Raw genomic sequence first — 17,143 nt, 5'->3', positions numbered from 1 at the left:
GATATCCAAGGATGTCTTTCTTCTTGGCCAGGTGACTTGAATTTATCAAGGGTAATTACATGGTGTTTTATGGATATCTTGTCCCTGTTAGATATTTTTGTTTTAACAGAGAAAACACAGTTTTGCCTTCTCACTCTTCTGGGTTATCATTGGCATATCCAATATGAACCAGAGGTTCCCTCCCTCTCTGTTCTTCCTCTTTCCCTGGGCATAACTTTTAAAAACAGAGCCATTTTTGTTGGCCTTCACTTCCTTTAACCAGCCTCAGCTGATTCTCTGTCATGTCTCACATATATGCCCTGAGAAGGCAACAAACATCTCCATTGCTGGTTTGAGTCTGACAGGCAGTGGCCTCAGTTCACATTAACAAGGTATCCCTGTCCTTTACAAGCCTTCGTTTCTTCCTGTAACCTTTACTTGTGTGAGCTCTCACCTGTAAGCTGTTGTAGCTCACTTATATCATTCCCTAGGAGACGGGCAGATGTTCCTTCCATAGAACATCCAGCTTCCTCCTCTTCAGGAAGAGCCTCAGTTGTGTAAAATATCCATTTTTGTGCTTTTGTGTCCTTTCTCATTTGTTTCCTCCTAGGAGCAGCAGCATGGAGTAGTGAATAGACAACTCACTCCCTAAGATGACTTGCCTCTGATACCTGGCTATGGGACAGTGAGCAAGTCACTGAACCTCTCAGTGCCCTCAGAAACTCTAAAACTATAAGGCACAGGAAAGGTGACAACTTGCGTGAGCAGAGGTGGTTTCTTCACCCAGAAATCCCTTGTACTGGTACAATCACAAGTCTATTTTCTCTTGGTTCCTGCAAATGTGTGTCAGCAGAACCAAGAACAAAGAGATATTTTTCACACTTTGGTGTGAATAGATAGAGAGATGGATCACTGTAACCCTGAAAGCCATGGGTCATTAGTAGACATGAGATCAGAATATTCATTCCAAAACTCAGGAGCTGAGACACCCAGAGGGAGGAACACCAGAGTGCTCTCTCATCTTGATGTATACAAACCAATTCAACAAACATTTATTACACTCTGGTTTGGGCAGCACAAAGGCAATAACAAAAGAGTCCCTTGCCCTCAGGGAGCTGATATTTTTAATGTTAGGGTTGAAAGAAGCTCTTTAGACCAATTTCTATCCAGTGAAGGACTACTCTATTATATCCCTATTATAATTTCTGGTGGCAGAATGTGCCTTTTTTAATACTTCTAGCTCATAGGATAACCTATTCTAGTTTTTTCTCTGGATAGATGGTACTGTCTTAGTCCCTGGAAGCTCTCAGTGTACTCAACGGCATAAAAACATGCTAAGCGAATATAGCCTTTTATATCATTTCCCAAACAATTTTCCACTATAATAGGAATATATTGTGTGTGATAGGAATAGGTTCGAGTAAAAAAAAATGTTAATGTTAGTGCTATTTTCCCCTAAAATATTAAATATTATATTATGTATGTATCAAAATGTTTACTATGCATGGTAGGCATTTTTTCAGTATGAAAAATACTTATTTTTCTTCCATTTTCTGTACCCTTACCTTGCTGTATCCTTAGGATATTCCATACCCCAAGATTTTGAAGACTAACATTTATGGGTTCTGTCATATATTTCAAGCCCCAAAGCATTTTTGTGGCCAAGTTAATTTGAAATTTTGATGTCCTAGAGGGTAGTTTTTCCACCATCCTCAGAAATGAAAAGGATTTTAAGACTTTTAAGCCTGTAAGGGCCTGGGAAGAAGGATATTTGATGGTAACTTTGTCAATGATACCTGGTCACATAGATAATGATCGGCACTGAGATGATTGTCGCCACTGATTTTGCAAGTGCCTTCATTATAAAATAGTGCTTGGAGCCTCATGAAACCGTATAAACCCCATTTACAATGTGACCCTTCATGCAGACTTAATGCCATGAGCTATTGCTCTCTCTCCAAAACAACTGATGGGACTCTGACATATTGACCTCTGAAGCAACTGTTGTGTCTAGTGGTTCTGTCTTATCACAGCTATGAACAATATTGCTGAAACAAATTAGAAATGGAGAAAATGCCCTGGCCACATTGCTAACATGCATTTTCTCTAGTCCATGGTTTAATTATATTTTTTCCTTATTAATGGGTTTACTCCTTCCCTTTGGGAGAATTTCTTTGACATTCTCTGTTAGTTTCCTTATCTCATTTCTTGTACCTATGATTTACATTTAAAAAAACCATAATGAAAATCTATCCTCTTTCTCACATTTAAAAGTTGCGTAGCTGGTAACCCTGTCTCTACCCTCATCCATTATTTTATCATGTAGCAGTCAGTACATGTCAAAAAAAATTATAATATTGACATTTTATTCAAAAAATACATACGTCAAAATGATATTTACTCTTCAGGGAATTGGAATAGGTGGTCTCCAAAGTAGGGTTGTGAAAAAAATAGGCTTAGATAGGAGACCCCACCTATTCCTCTGGTCCCAATCTTGGAGACCATACCTAGGCTCAATTGAGTCCCATGGGTATCATAAGTCCATGAGATTTTGCTACTGTCACCCAAGAAGTGCAGAATTGGTATGTTTTCCTCTTTTCTTCACCTATTCACTCCATACCAACTCTTTGTCAAGCACTGCTAAAAGATTCCAAGGATCTTTCAGCAAAACAGGCATGGCTGCAGTCAGTGGCCTTCTCACCATCTCATCTTACTCCTACTACTAATATTGGAAATGAGTCAATTCAATTTAGTGAACACATTTATTAAGCACTTACTATACTTAATCCTTACTAAACCTTAAGGATCCAAATACCACCCTCCCCACACCACCTCAGCCCCCCAAAAAAATCTCTGCCTCAAGGACTTCATATTCTTCTGGGCTATTCTGTGGATGATTCATCAAAGCCCAAACAAATAAAGCACTAGAATTATGGATCATATTTTCCTATATTCTACTGTCATACTCTCATTTGCCTGGCAGGATTTCTTTTTGTACCGACCTCATTTCTTTCAGACTTTAAATCTTGATACCAAGGCTAGTTTTAACGAGTGAATAGTTTCCTCATTTGTGTCAATTTGTCACTGAAGTTGTAGCCTCCTCTGTGCTGTCTCAGGGATTTCCTTTTTGTTTCTGGGACAGCAGCTGGTCTTATAAAAATCCTAGCATCATTGTTTAAGAATCCTAGACCTTTACCCTCCAAGCCCAAAGAAGGGTAACTTGTTCTCATGTCTCCTGCCTAACATGCCATGTATTCAGTGACATCGGATTGTTTAACTACACGTTTGAGGTTGTGGAAAAATAAATCTTCAAAATGTTCTGGGAAAATGTTTGCACAGCTATCACCCCTGTCACCCCTGCCTGGACTTGATGAGAATCTCAGACTTATTTGTTATTCATTATCTTTGGCCCCATACGTAACCGGGAAATTTGGGCCCATTTTGGCTTAGGTTCCCTTATAGGTAAACCTGATTCCTTTAGGGTCAGTGAAGTAAATTCAGCATTGCCAGTCACTTCACTTTGCTATAACTATATAGTTATTTCTTTTCCTTGAGTGTGATTTTCCCCCTTTTAAACAGAATTCTGACCATAAAGATGTCACTTGCTTACTTCAAAAGGTGAGTGACATATGTGGCTTAGCAAACTCCCTCTCAGAAATTTATTTATTAAGACCTGGTTGTTTACTTTCTAATCACAGTGATCAAAAATCAATGATCAGAAATGAATTGGAATCACAAGCAATTCCTAAGGTAGAAAAACTGTGGGACTTACCCATTACAAAGGCCAAATCACTATTTGGAGAGCCCCAGGATACTAAGAGTCTTCTTGTTTTGGTACTTTGTTATCAAAATGAGTCTATTTGGAGCTACTACTATTGGACTGAATTCCAGCAGTAGACCCCCAAGGAGGGTACCTGTTGCCATTTAGAATGGACATATTTAAAAGGTCATTCATGACTTGGGCTAGGATGGGGTGATAATAGTAGTGGCAATGATGCTGATAGTTAGCATTTACAGTGCATGCTATGTGTACTAAGACACTATACTAAGCATGTGTTCCTCATAGCAGCCCTAGGAGGTAGGTGCTATCATTATCCCCATTTTTCAAATGAGAAAAAGGAGACAAACCCCACCACCTAGCAGCCGCTGTGATAAATTATCTTTGTGCTTGAACTCTCTTGGTACAAGGATACAGATGATCACTCTGGCCCAGAGTGAACCCCCCGCTGTCTCTCTGATCATGACTCAGAGCACTTATTGTCAGTACTGTTTATCTGATCATTAGTCACATACTATCATGCAACATCTCTTGTATTTTTGTCTGTTACTTTTTACTCTTTTATTACTATTTACCTTTTGAAGGACTTTTCCTTATTTCTCCAATAAGATTCTAAGCCCCTTGAGGGAAAAGGATTAGCTCTCATAATTTCTTGTCTGTCTCACATCCCTAGCACATAGTATGTGCTCAATAAGCATTTGCAGCATAGTACAATGGAAAGTGGAAATGCTACCTCTGATGCTTACTACCTGTGTGACCACTGAGCAAATCACATAGCCTTCCTGGGCCTCAGTTTTTCTCAGCTGTTAGACAAAGAGGCTAGACTCATTGGTCTCCAAGTTCTCCTTCATCTCCAGTTCTGTGATGATTTTTGCTAATTTTCCAAAGTATAACTATGACAAGGTAATATTTAAACTCATATTGGGAAAAACCTTGTGATAGCCTCAGTTGTGTTTAAATATGAACGACCCAATTTATTTTGCCATGGATTTGAAAAACTGTCTACAAAAGCCCATCATTCCTCAGTGTGGGGAAGGAAAGGGAAAGAAGCATTTATATAGAGCCTATGTGCCAGGCACTGTTCTAAGCACTTTTACAAATATTATCTCCTTTGATCATACAACAAACCTAGGAGGTAGGTGCCCATATTATTTCCATTTTACTGTTGAAGAACTGACACAGACAGAGATTTAGTGATATGCCCATAGTTACACATCTGGTAAGTGTCTGAAGTCTAATTTGAACTCCGGTCTTCCTGATTCCAGACCCAGCACTCTGTCCACTGTGGCACCAGCTGATTTGAAAGCACCAATGTTCTTTCAAGTTGACCTGATCATCTATGAATGTTTTTATTTATGCAACAGTCATTATCAGACTTATCATCAAGCTGACCTCCTACCCCACCCTATTCAGGCAAATGATTTAAAAATCTGTGTCACTGATTTGGGATCCAGAAATGTGCTTTGTAGTGGACATGCTTAACACCCATAATGCTGTTAGCATTAGCCTGTGCTTCCCCAAGTAATGTGAAATTTTTCCCAGCTCTTGGCAGCTCTGAAGCCTGAAGGCAAAAGCCTGGATTCTTCACTTTGTTTCCTGTTGTGAACCCAAGCCTAGCCTGGCTAGTGAGTGTGCCTTTACTTAATGAATCCCAATCTACTTTCTCAGGCTTCTTTGTTTTTGTTGGGTTGGGGGATTTTTTTGTTATTTTTTTTTAATTAGAAGGAATGTAAAGTGAATAGAAGGGTTTGGGGTTTTTGTTTGGGTTTTAATTAAATTTTATTTTTTTAATTAACAAAAATAGGCTTTTCCTACTTCCTACTCCACCTCTATTGAGAAAGAGAAAGGAAGGAAAGGAAAAGCCCTTTTAACAAATTTTCATAGTCAAAACAAATTACTACATTGGTTAAATCCAAAAATATATGTCTCATTCTGCACCCTGAGTCTCCCAAGGAGATGCAAGAAAGAGTAAAAGGGCCCAGATGTGCAAAAATACTTGAAATGACTTTTTTGTAGTAACAGAGAACTGGAAACTAAAGGGATGCCCATCAATTTGGGAACAGCTGAAAAAAGTCTGTTATGTGAATGTAATGGAATACTGTTGTGCCATAAGAAATGATGAAAGGGACGGTTTCATTGAAACCTAGGAAGATATATATGAATTGAAACAGAAGGATTTGGTAAGCTTTGAATTTCATATTAATTTGAACCAGAAAAGCATAGTGTTACTAAGAAGAAAGTCCTGGCACAAAATATAAATACACAAGAATTCGTTTTCTCTGTGTCACCAAATGGTGGGATGCCATTGTATATCTTCCTAAGCTCAAAGTGACTAAGAAATGACCTGCAGAAACAATGGGAGGCATTTATTTGTTAGGAGATAGATTATTTCTTAATTCTTCCCTTTACTTCTCTTTCTTAATAATGGCTTGCCATGGAGAAGTTGAGAGGCAGTGTGGTATGATGGAAAGGGGTTCTGACTCACTGCATTTGGAGTCAAGAGAACCTGGATTGAAGTTCTGGCTGGACCACTTCGCTATGTGACTTTGGAGAAGTTATTCAGCCTCTCTGCGTCTCAGTTTCCCCTTCTGTAAAAATGAAGTGTTTGGAGTAAATGACCTTTTGAACTTCTCTTGATCCATAAGATGTGGGTCTCATGGCACTTCAGTCCCATTCCCCCAAATCCTTCTTTTCTAAATGTTTAAATCCTCTTACTTTCTCATGTTTACTATTTCTAAAAAAGATTCCATGCTCATTAGAAGGCTCTTAATTCCACTTCTGAGTTTGCATTCTAAAAATATAGCAGGTGCCACGTCTGTTATATCTATTATTAGTACCAAAAAAAAGTATTAGATGAGAAGTGTAACTTTGTAAACAAGCAATACCCATATTTCTATACTCTTGTTAAGAGAGCAAGACTAATGACTTATGGTGACTATTATCTTCCTTACCTAAGACCTGCTTTATAGCATTTAAAATACTCTAGCTCGGAAGTGTTGCAAGGGCAGGTTTTGGCTAGTAGAGTATCCTAATCCCTGTATTAACAAGCCCTATTGCCATGGGATCATGTGAAATCAGATATTCCGGTTAGTATGGTGTGCTGAGTTCTGTGTTAGTGAGACTTCACCTAAAAGAACAGGCTGTTTCCATTTTCTCTGCAGTCCACCCTCCTGGTGTACGTCAGATCACTACTTCTACCATTCATTATGCATCTCGTAGTAGTATATGCCATTGGATGGGAATTTTTATGTCATGTTCTCCCACGTGTCTTACACAATTAGCAGTGCTTGTCAGGGCCTGGGACGATGGCTGCTCTTGCACCGTGTCATGAGGATAGTGACCCATCTATCAGCAATTCCTGTCCATCTCCACCAAGAGAAAATAGGCCTCAGGCAGCAAACACCCTTTTTTAAGTTTCCAAGGCATTTGTGGGCATGAGTGTGCAAGCTGTGCACCAGCAGTGTGTTTCCAATAGTTTTAATTTAATGGATGAGCAGAAAACATGGCAATTAGGCTTAACCATTGAAATGCTAACAGGAAAATAGGCAGCTGCTCCCTGAAGTGGCAGCTAATGAAAAAGAAAGGTACACATGAGGTAGCAGGGCCCTCGGAAGTTTCAGCCGATGCAGCCTGGGCTGCCACCAAGGTCCCTCTGACGGTCACTAGTTCATTTTTAATGCAGGGCACTGTTCTTGATTAGGACCATCATCTTTGTTATTACAGCCATCATCATTACTGTCATTATTGTTGATGATAATGATAGAATAAGAGAGAGATGGCTTCAACTAGTAACTTTAATGACCAAGCGAAATAATAGTGTCTATTCCTTTTCTTTTTTTACAAAATAACTAAGTGTAAAAAAGCAGTTTTCAAATTTTGCATACTTATTATATTTCCAAGAATTGAATTTTCCACACTTGAGATTTGTAGGGTCAAGATCCTTATTTAGAATGATGTCACCGTTCATCTGAGATCTCTCCAAAAAACTGATCTTTTGGAACAGGAAGAGAATTTAAATTTGCAGGGAGCTTTCATTCGTGTAGCTAGCACCTACTGTCATTCTGGCTGGCCAGCAGCCCTTCCGTCTGCCCCACGATGAAGCCCAGGAGTGGCACGCGGGGGGCAGCATCGTGGCTGAGCTGCCACGGGCTTAGCGGCTGCTTTGAAGCCTTGAGCCCCCGGACAGTGGAGCTGTCCGCTCGCCTCCCTCGCTCGGAGGCCCTGGGACAATGGCAGAGCTGATGGTAACGCTGGCACTCTCCGTTTGTGTTGCAGGTCACCGCTCGGGGGTTCGGGCCGCTGCTGCAGTTCGCCTACACCGCGGAGCTGCTGCTCAGCAGGGAGAACATCCAGGAGGTGATCCGCTGCGCCGAGTTCCTGCGCATGCACAACCTGGAGGACTCTTGCTTCAGCTTCCTGCAGACCCAGCTCCTCAACGACGAGGATGGCCTGTTCCTCTGCAAAAAGGACACCTCCTGCCAGCGCCTCCACGGCGGCATGGAGAACTCGGAGGGCGAGGAGGACGAGGAGACCATGGAGTCGGAAAGCTCCAAGGAGCGGGTGCCTCCGGAGCCCCTCGGCTTCGAGTCTGCGGCCCCGGCGGCTGAGCAGGAGGGAGGCACGCCCGCCGACCCCGACGTGCCCAGAGACGAGGGCAGGGGCAGTCTGGACAAGGACGCGCTGACACGGTACCCCCGATACAAGAAGTACCAGCTGGCCTGTGCCAAGAACGTCGTCTACAACGCCTCGCACATCAGTACCTCAGGTTTGGCAGGCGCGCTCAGCGAAGGGGACCCTGGCCGCAGCCTCCAGGCGGAGCTGGCCGTGGGGCAGATCAAACGCGAACCCCCCAGCGAAGAGAACGACGAGGAGAGCATCACGCTCTGCCTGTCTGCAGAGGAGCCCGACGGCAGGGACAAGGAGGGGGACGTAGAAATGGAGAGGAGGCAACCCAGCCCGCTCCCCGCCCCTGCCGCCGCCGCCGCCGCCGCCGCCTCGGCCGCCTGCCTGGACAAACCTCAGGGCAGCTCCGCTTCTGCCTGCGTGGGGTCTCTCTTCAACAGAACGAGAAGCGCAGAGCTGTCGGGCTTGCCCAGTACTTCCCAACAGCACTTTGCCAGGAGTCCAGCTTGCCCTTTGGACAAGGGGACAACTCAGGGTGACCATAAAACTGACTACAGCCCTTTCCCAGGGAATTACGGACAGTCCCATGCCGGTCAGAAGGATGCCTCCAGTGTCCCAGTGGGGTCTCCTCTCAAGGCGCCTGGGTTTGAAACTCTCTGTAAGCAAGAAGGTGAGCTGGACAGGCGGAGTGTGATCTTCTCCTCCAGCACCTGTGACCAAGGGAACCCTTCGATGCATTCGTATTCTGGCATAACCAGTTTGGACAAAGACCTCTCTGAGCCCGTGCCAAAGGGTCTTTGGGCAGGAGCTAGCCAGTCCCTCCCTAGCTCACAGACCTATTCCCACAGTGGACTAATAGCTGATCACTTGCCAGGAAGGATGCGGCCTAATACCAGCTGCCCGGTGCCAATTAAAGTATGCCCTCGCTCTCCCCCCTTGGAGACCAGGACCAGGACCTCCAGTTCCTGCTCCTCCTACTCCTACGCAGAAGATGGGAGTGGTGGTTCTCCCTGTAGCCTCCCTCTCTGTGAATTCTCCTCCTCTCCCTGTTCCCAGGGAGCTCGATTCCTTGCCACTGATCATCAGGAGCCAGGCCTGATGGGAGATGGAATGTACAACCAAGTCCGACCCCAAATTAAATGTGAGCAGTCCTATGGAACCAACTCAAGTGATGAGTCTGGATCGTTTTCTGAAGCAGACAGTGAGTCATGTCCTGTGCAAGACAGGGGCCACGAGGTAGGGAGTTAAGATAAGTACAAGTGTGTAACCCATTTAACCCACACGTTATTGGGCTGCCTTAGCTCCCTAAGGCTCACCCCTTTTTCCCCCTTGCCACATTTTTCTTATTACCAGGGGCAGAAGATTCTGAGGTGGTTGGGATTTATCTCCCTCCCCATTTCCAGAAGCTTTTTGGTTTGAGATTGGGCATGGTTTGTTTGAATTGCTATTTAAATTTTAATATCCCACAAACAGCATGGTACAATGGAAAGAGTATTGGATTTGAAGGCCTGCTTATTACAATATGTACAACCTTGAACAAGTCCTTTTCCCTCTCTTAGCTTTCAATGTCTTTCATCTTTAAAATAAAGGGGTTGGACTGGATGACTGACTCTAAAACTAGGATCCTAAGCACCCAGGGTGGGTGTGAAAGGTGACTCAGGTCACCTCCCAGAGGCTCTGCTAGCAGAGCATACACATTGGAAGATCCTACCAAGCTAAAAAAGGTCTCCAAAAATGGCCCCAGCGACACATTATGTGTCTATCCTACAGAGACCAGCCTAGCTAAATCCAGGGGCTCTTTGCTAAAAGTTACCAGGTGATGAATTTTCATAACCACAACCTTCTCTCCTATAAGAGTTGGAAGGGGATTGTGATTTGAACTGGTGAAGGAACCAATAAACTCTCAGATACTTGAAGCATATAAAGTTACAAATATCCAACAAGTGCACTCAGACAGCCTCATGGTGAAAGCAAATCTATCCAGATTTCACTGAGCATTCTTAAGCTTTTTTTCCAGTGCCTAGCACACTTCCTGACGCATGATAGGCATTTAATAAATGCTTGTTGATTGCGTTTTCATATGTCACCTTTCTCCCTGCTTCCTTTCTCACCACTAAGAGACTTGAGCCTTAGCAGTCCAGTCCTTTCTTGTCTTTTAGGGAAAGAATTAGCCTTACCTACACTGAGGAAAAGGGAGGATTGCTGGGTAATCCTGCCACACAGCCTTATAATCTTTAAACAGCTGGCTTATATTAGTGCCTTCATACTCCCCCTCCGACACCCCCAATCTAAAGAAAAGTATGGGTCCTCTTTCAAGAAAGAATATTTATTCATTTTGGGCCATTTAGTTTGTTTTTTTTTAAATAAAGATTGAGTGATTAAAATTAGGGGTGAAGGGCTGGGATAGGGGAGACCAGACCTATGATTTCAACAGTTTAGAAAATTACCTACACTAATAAAATTCCTTCTACCAATATAGATCAGTGCCTACTCTGCAATTTATAGACTTAGTTGCCTGCGACACTAAAAAGTTAAGTGACTTGGCCAAGATCACACATGTGGAAGAGATGGGACTTTGAACCCAGGCATTCCTGAATCCCAGGTTGGCTCTGTAGCTATGGCTGCCTCTTAACATCCAAACAAGCAAAGTAGTTAAGTGGAGAGCATGTTGGAGTTGGGGTGAAAGAACCTTGATGTGAGCCCCAGGCCTTTTTGACTTCAAGTTCAGTTCTCTATCCACTAATCCATAGTTACTTCTTATCTACACCATGGACAAATGATATTTATCACCATTAAACAGTAGTGGTTTTCAGGTTTCAATGCTGTTCTTATAAACAGAAGACCCTGGAGCTGAGTTTAAAGGTTCCTTAGTCTCCTTTATGCTGTCCCTACTTTGATCCCATTTCCCAAGGTGACACCAGAAACACACATAGTCAGTCAGACATAATGCTGTGGGGGATAAATATCACTTAATATGCCCTCTATAAATTATAGGAAATGAGGTTTAATGGGTAGTGGAATTGAGCTCTTGGTTTTCATCCAACACTGAAATTGAAATGCTTATACTTGGAAGAGATTCAATTTCTCAAAGTGACAGGTGATGAGGTTGAGGTCAAGACCAGAAACCTCATAAAGGTAAGAGGACTGAAGACGTGGAAGAGTAAGAACCCCATGCTTTTCCACTCTCACAAATCTGCTAAGAAAGTCATAGAAAATGCTTAGATACATATGACATGATTTGGTAGTTGGTCTTGGTGGTGGTTTTGCTGATTGGCAAGAAAGCGAATACAGGTGAGGCCAACTCTCACCTGGGCTTCATATATGCCTTAGAACCAGTGGGTAGGTCTTTTCCTCAACTGTCAACTAGAAGAATGAAGAAACAATAGAACGTTCATGTTTGTGCCAGTGGGGTGGGGAGATGGAACAAATGCTGAATTTGGAATCAGAAGACCTGAGTTTGAATACCAGGTCTTCCACTTACTATGTCTATTAACTTGGACCTCTCTTGGCCTCAGTTTCCTCCTCTGAAAAATGAAGGTGTTGGACTAAAACTCTAAATCTATGGTCCTATGATCCCTTAGAGTTCACAGACTATCCCTGGATCTTGGTATAGGTCACAGGGGTGGGGAAGAGTAATTTAACCAGAGAATTGAAATTCCATTAAGTTCGGGGAGGGAGAGAATGTCTTTTCAGAAAACCTTGTGAGGTTTAATCACTCAGCCAATATGAAATCTGCAAGAAGAACGTGAAATTTTTGGCTTGATCTGGGATTTTGAAAATGGATCTCCTGTAGTCACCTGCTTTTTTAAAAGGCATCTGTGCCAGTAGTCATCTGCCACCTGCATTGTTCTCTAGTTTTCTTCCCTTTTGCCCCTATAAAATAAAAGCAGGAAATCATTTTAAATTTTTAATCATTCCAATTTTATTTAATAATAAATTTTAAAACTCATAAAAATTTAAAAATTATTTTAAAGGGTATTGGAAAATTATTTAAAATAAGTTAGCTGAATAAATAGGAAAGAAAATGAGGAGAATCTTTCCCAGCTGAATACATCAGGGTCACTTGGATTTTATATCTTTGCACCCAATAAGCATTTAGTAAATGCTTTATCATCTATCCATCCTAGAGTCACTCCACAGTTAAATGTGACATTGACCTTGAATGAATGGAGGTTTTAATGAAACAGGTCAAGGGTTTCTTTCCCTCTCTCTGTCTCTCTTTGGTCTCTTTCTCTCTAGGTCTAATAGAGCTTCTCTTTTATTTTGTGAAACTGTTGACATATGCCCAATTTATTAACGTAATGATTTGGGGGACCCTGGAGTAAGGAAGGAGTGATTTACTGTAGAAGAGTAAGGCATATTTCAAAAAAAAATGGCAAACAGCTTTTCTTTTCCTTCTGTAAGAAAGTTATACTTAAAAGGTTGTGTTTTTATAGTGGCTGCATATACTTAAGAAGCTGCCAATTTCATATAAATCTCCTTTTACCCCACCATCTTCCCAAGGGAGAAGTTAGTCATTTATTGGCACTTAATGCTACTGACAGGAGTGAGGATGTTTTCTCTGTTCAGCCAGTGTCCATCCAGCTGCTTTAAAATACAGCATCAGCAATAAAACTTGACATAGCGAATTTTTTAAAAAGCAGTAATCAGTGAAGCTATAATAATAATAATGTGAAATAGCTCTTTCTCTCTTTTAATATCTTGCTTTAAAAATATGTGTGTTTATACTTTCAAAAATATTTTTTTATTTTATATACTACGAAAACAGAAATCTTCCAGTCAGCTGGACCCCTTATAAACCATATTTGCCTTGATACACTGATACAATACAATACAATACCTGTATATTTTTTAGCATTGTGATTTATTGATCAATAACCAATAAAGTTTCACATTAAGATAGCTTCTTTTGTTCAGACACTTAAAGAGAAGGCTCATTTAGACACCAAGTTACCAAAACTGTCATAAAGGCATAGGTCCGTTAAATCTGAAGATGTTTGTGAGGGGTTTTTTTTTTTTCATTCCTTGGTTAATATTTTTCATGAGAAAAGAGGAAAGGGGGAAGGTGGGGGAAAGAGAGAGACAGAGACAAAGAGAGAGAAGCTGAACTCCAGAGCTGTCTAACATTAAAATTAGCAGATTAATCTTGATAACAAGAATTAATGAATAAGACTTAAAATGCTACAGGAAAAAGATGGATTCCCAGGTAACCCCAACGCACAAAATTCTATCTTCCCAAGCTCTTGTATTATACTTAGTTGAATCAGGTAAGCATGTGTATTGTGTACATGTATACGTATATATGTATGTGGGTATACACATACACACATTGACCTATAACTTCATCTGAGTGCCTGCTCCCCCTACTGACACAGAATACAGTCCTCCTATAATTCATTAGATAAATTTCAATTGCCAAAATAGCCATGCCCCTGTGGTCAAATTCCTCTCAACTTAACTGAGATGGTCCTCAGAAAACAAATGTGTATAGATGTTTTTACTGTATCTGTGACTAATCTGCTATTTAAAAAGAAAAAGTACCCTTAGCTCTATATATTTCTAGTTGGCATTATATTTTTACTCTATTTAGACTCAGTTCAGAAGAAGATATCTTAGTGTCTGCAGTACTAAAGCATGCTGCGTGAAGGAGGAAAGAGACATCATGAGAACAAAGGTTAGGAATGCTCCTTGGGAATGATAACATTAACTTTATATCTGTATAGAACCATTAGTTTTTTAAAGCACTTTCACATCTGTTTTTCCATTTTATCTTCAGAAGAACCCTATCAGGCAGCCAAGGCAGGTAAGAGATTCAATTAAATTTATCAGTTTATTTATTTGTGAGGCGTAAAGAGGATGCGTGAATTACCTAATGTCACACAGTTAATTGGTGGCAGAACCAGAGCAGAAACTCAGGTGTCCTAACCCCCAGACTATTTATTGCATTCATCCCCTTTTCACAAAGGGCACTGTAGAAGTATTATGGTAAATCACCTACATGAACAACATTTGAGGGGAAGCAAGAAAAGTGTTTGCAAGAGAGCTTTGCTGTGCCCTTCTCACTGTAGCGGCTACCTAGCCCTAAAACTCTTATTTCAGCACAGAGATTGTGATCCTCTGTCAGATAGGGATAATAATACCCTTCCTGCCAACTTCACAGGGTTTTGTGAGGATCAAATGAGAGCATAGATGTGAAAGTGCTTTGAAAAGTTAAAGGCACCATCTCGATATGAGGGCAGTGTCCTTCATCCTGACCTTTCTCTTTCATGTGAGCTCTTTTGTCAAACATCTGAACTGGTATGTGTATCTGTTTGGGGTTTTTTTTATTTTTTAGAATGAAAAATTTTCCCAAATTAGCCTTCCACTATATGATATTTTTATGGAAAAGTAATGTTTTTCTGACATTGTCCCAAGATTGAGGTTAAGTCCTAGTCTCTCCTTAAATCCATGTGGGCTGTCTGTACCATGTAGGTAAAATGGACCCTGGGAAGTTAGGGCAGGAAGGGGAGGTAGTTGGAAGGGCATCAGACCTTGCAAACCTTGAAGTGTTATGTGAATGTTAGCTAGTACTGTTGTTTCCTTTTCCTTCACACATAACTCTCCTGACTCCGTTAAGGAAAAAATCAAGGCCCTTGTCTTTTCTATAAGGTATGATGAAGAAGACAGCAGATGACCCAGGAGCTCCATGGGCAACGATACTCCTGTCTAGGAGCTGGGTGTCTCTTTGGTATCAGATAATTCAAGAACAAAGGTGTGGTGCTAGTGTTAGCTTTAAAAAGAGTGCACCAGCAGCCCCCAGCAGCTTTCGGATGCCCAACAACTGATCTCTTTTGGGTCAGGAAGGAGAGTGAGTGTCCCAACTTCCCCAATCCCTTTCCCTGAGATCCTGCTATCTACTTAGTACACAATGATGTTATTTTGATTTCCAGATTTCAGATTTCACAGTTTCCATCTTGACCCTAGCACCTGGGAGCCAGAGTGAACCAAGTGAATTGGTAGGCACCATTCACCCAATCTCTTGAGAACAAAAGCCCCTGAAGTATCTAGCGGGTCTGAAATCTTCCCCCTCCTTTGTCAGCTCAGATCCAATGGCTTGGGCTGTGCCTCAGATCCATTCCATGCTTTGTTCTCCCAAGCGAAAAGAGGGGTCAGTCCCTTGTCAGGGCAGGACCACAGCCAGCAGCAGTGAGTGATGCAAGCTGTGACATTTGCTAATGAGACTGGAAAGAATGAACAGGCTCGGTGAGGCCTTTCCCTTGCTGAGTCAGGGACTGCCCCAGCCTGTCTGGAACTCCACTGAAATCCAGGGCATTACACAGAGGGCTTGTATGTTGTAATGCTGATGCTAATACAAGAATGAACACCCACAAATCAGAACACAGTTTATTTTATCTGCAGCTTGTTTATCTGATTGTGTATTCAGATTGGTGGTGTATAATGGGAAGAGATGTGGTACTAGCAGGCTGTTCAGGAGGGGTTGGTGTGTGACGTTAAGTAGATTGCAGTATTTATAATGAGTAGAGAGTTAAACTCGGAGCCACTGCTGTGAAATAAAAGCCAGGAAAAATTGTGTGGAGAGACAGTAAATAAGATGTTAAGTCCTTTCATGAGTCCATTTTGGGCATAATGGGGGAGGAGCAGAAAGATTGCCCTTGTCTTTCATGTTGCCTAAAATTAGTGACGTTATTTGGATTTTTTGCCGCCACATCTAAGAGTTGCAGAAGTGTGTGTGTGTGTGTGTGTGTGTGTGTGTGTGTGTGTGTGTGTGTGTGTAAAAGCCACAAGTGCACTTCACCTCAGGTCTCCCAAGAGGACTAAAGGATTACTTGCCTATTTCCACTCTGAAAGAAAGGCCTCTATGTGCCTGCAGTGTAATAACTTTCAGGGGCTGAAAAAGCAATAGATCTGGAGGCAATAACAAGGAGCTTGAAGAATACCTTAGGAATTTTTCATTTGTTTACTCTAACATTTTTCCTTGTCAAAAGGAAAGATCTCTTGAAGAAACACTAGAAATACATTTACATGTGGGAAAATCTACAGTTCCGTCTCCTTGCCATTCCATCCCTTTTGAAACCCAAGCTAACACTACAGTAGCCATGTTGTGGGTGGATATTGACTTCTCGTTTACAACCTTTCAGAGGAAGAGTTCTGCTCTCAGGCTCCCAGTCTGTTTCTCCAATTTTTGAGAACCACTGTCTGAGTATTTCAAAATACTTTGTTGGCCCCTGGTATTTGCCCTCCTGACTTTACCCTGTGTAATGAGCTGAATATACATTTCTTTCCTGAAAGTAAAGGTGCTTTAGAACAAATTCAAAATTGTTTTACTGTTTTTAAGGGACTAAAGCCTAACATTCATATTGGAAAGAGTTCCCCTTTCAACCCCCATATTGAAACATGAGTATCTCTCCCAGAACTCTGGACTTCAGGCACAATCTGGGATCTGAGTGTGCCATGTTTGTTGTCCAAAGGGTTTGAAGGGGAAATCAAAACATTCTTTGATATCTTTAGTTAGCCCTATGCAAACTCAAGTACCCAGGGATAAGGTCAGTTGAAGTATTTGTAATGAGGAGGCTTTTGTTCTGCCAACCCTTATTTAACCACCAGAGCAGCACTGAACAACTCGGGTAACCCATCCCATTATTAGGATGTTTTCTCAGGGCCAGAATTTCACAGGGGGTGACAGAACAGAGTTTGTTGTTTTGCCATGTAGACGATATATCAGCCAATGTTTTGGAAACCTTCACCCAGTGCCTGGGCCTGAAG

The 17,143-nt window shown here is 41.7% G+C and overlaps 1 protein-coding gene across 4 annotated transcripts in view; it reads left to right on the top strand.

Annotated features, from left to right (window-relative positions):
* Positions 1 to 17,143, top strand: part of BACH2 (BTB domain and CNC homolog 2) — a 400,583-nt gene that overhangs the window by 367,494 nt on the left and 15,946 nt on the right. For all 4 annotated transcript variants that reach the window (XM_072642835.1, XM_072642836.1, XM_072642834.1 and 1 more), the window contains one exon: positions 8,033 to 9,616. In XM_072642835.1, the coding sequence (XP_072498936.1) occupies positions 8,033 to 9,616 (1,584 nt within the window). The remainder of the gene's footprint in view (positions 1 to 8,032; positions 9,617 to 17,143) is intronic.

The sequence above is a fragment of the Notamacropus eugenii genome, chromosome 2 (genome assembly GCF_028372415.1).
Source record: "Notamacropus eugenii isolate mMacEug1 chromosome 2, mMacEug1.pri_v2, whole genome shotgun sequence".
Lineage (NCBI taxonomy): Eukaryota > Metazoa > Chordata > Mammalia > Diprotodontia > Macropodidae > Notamacropus > Notamacropus eugenii.
This window is presented reverse-complemented; position numbering and strand designations above follow the sequence as displayed.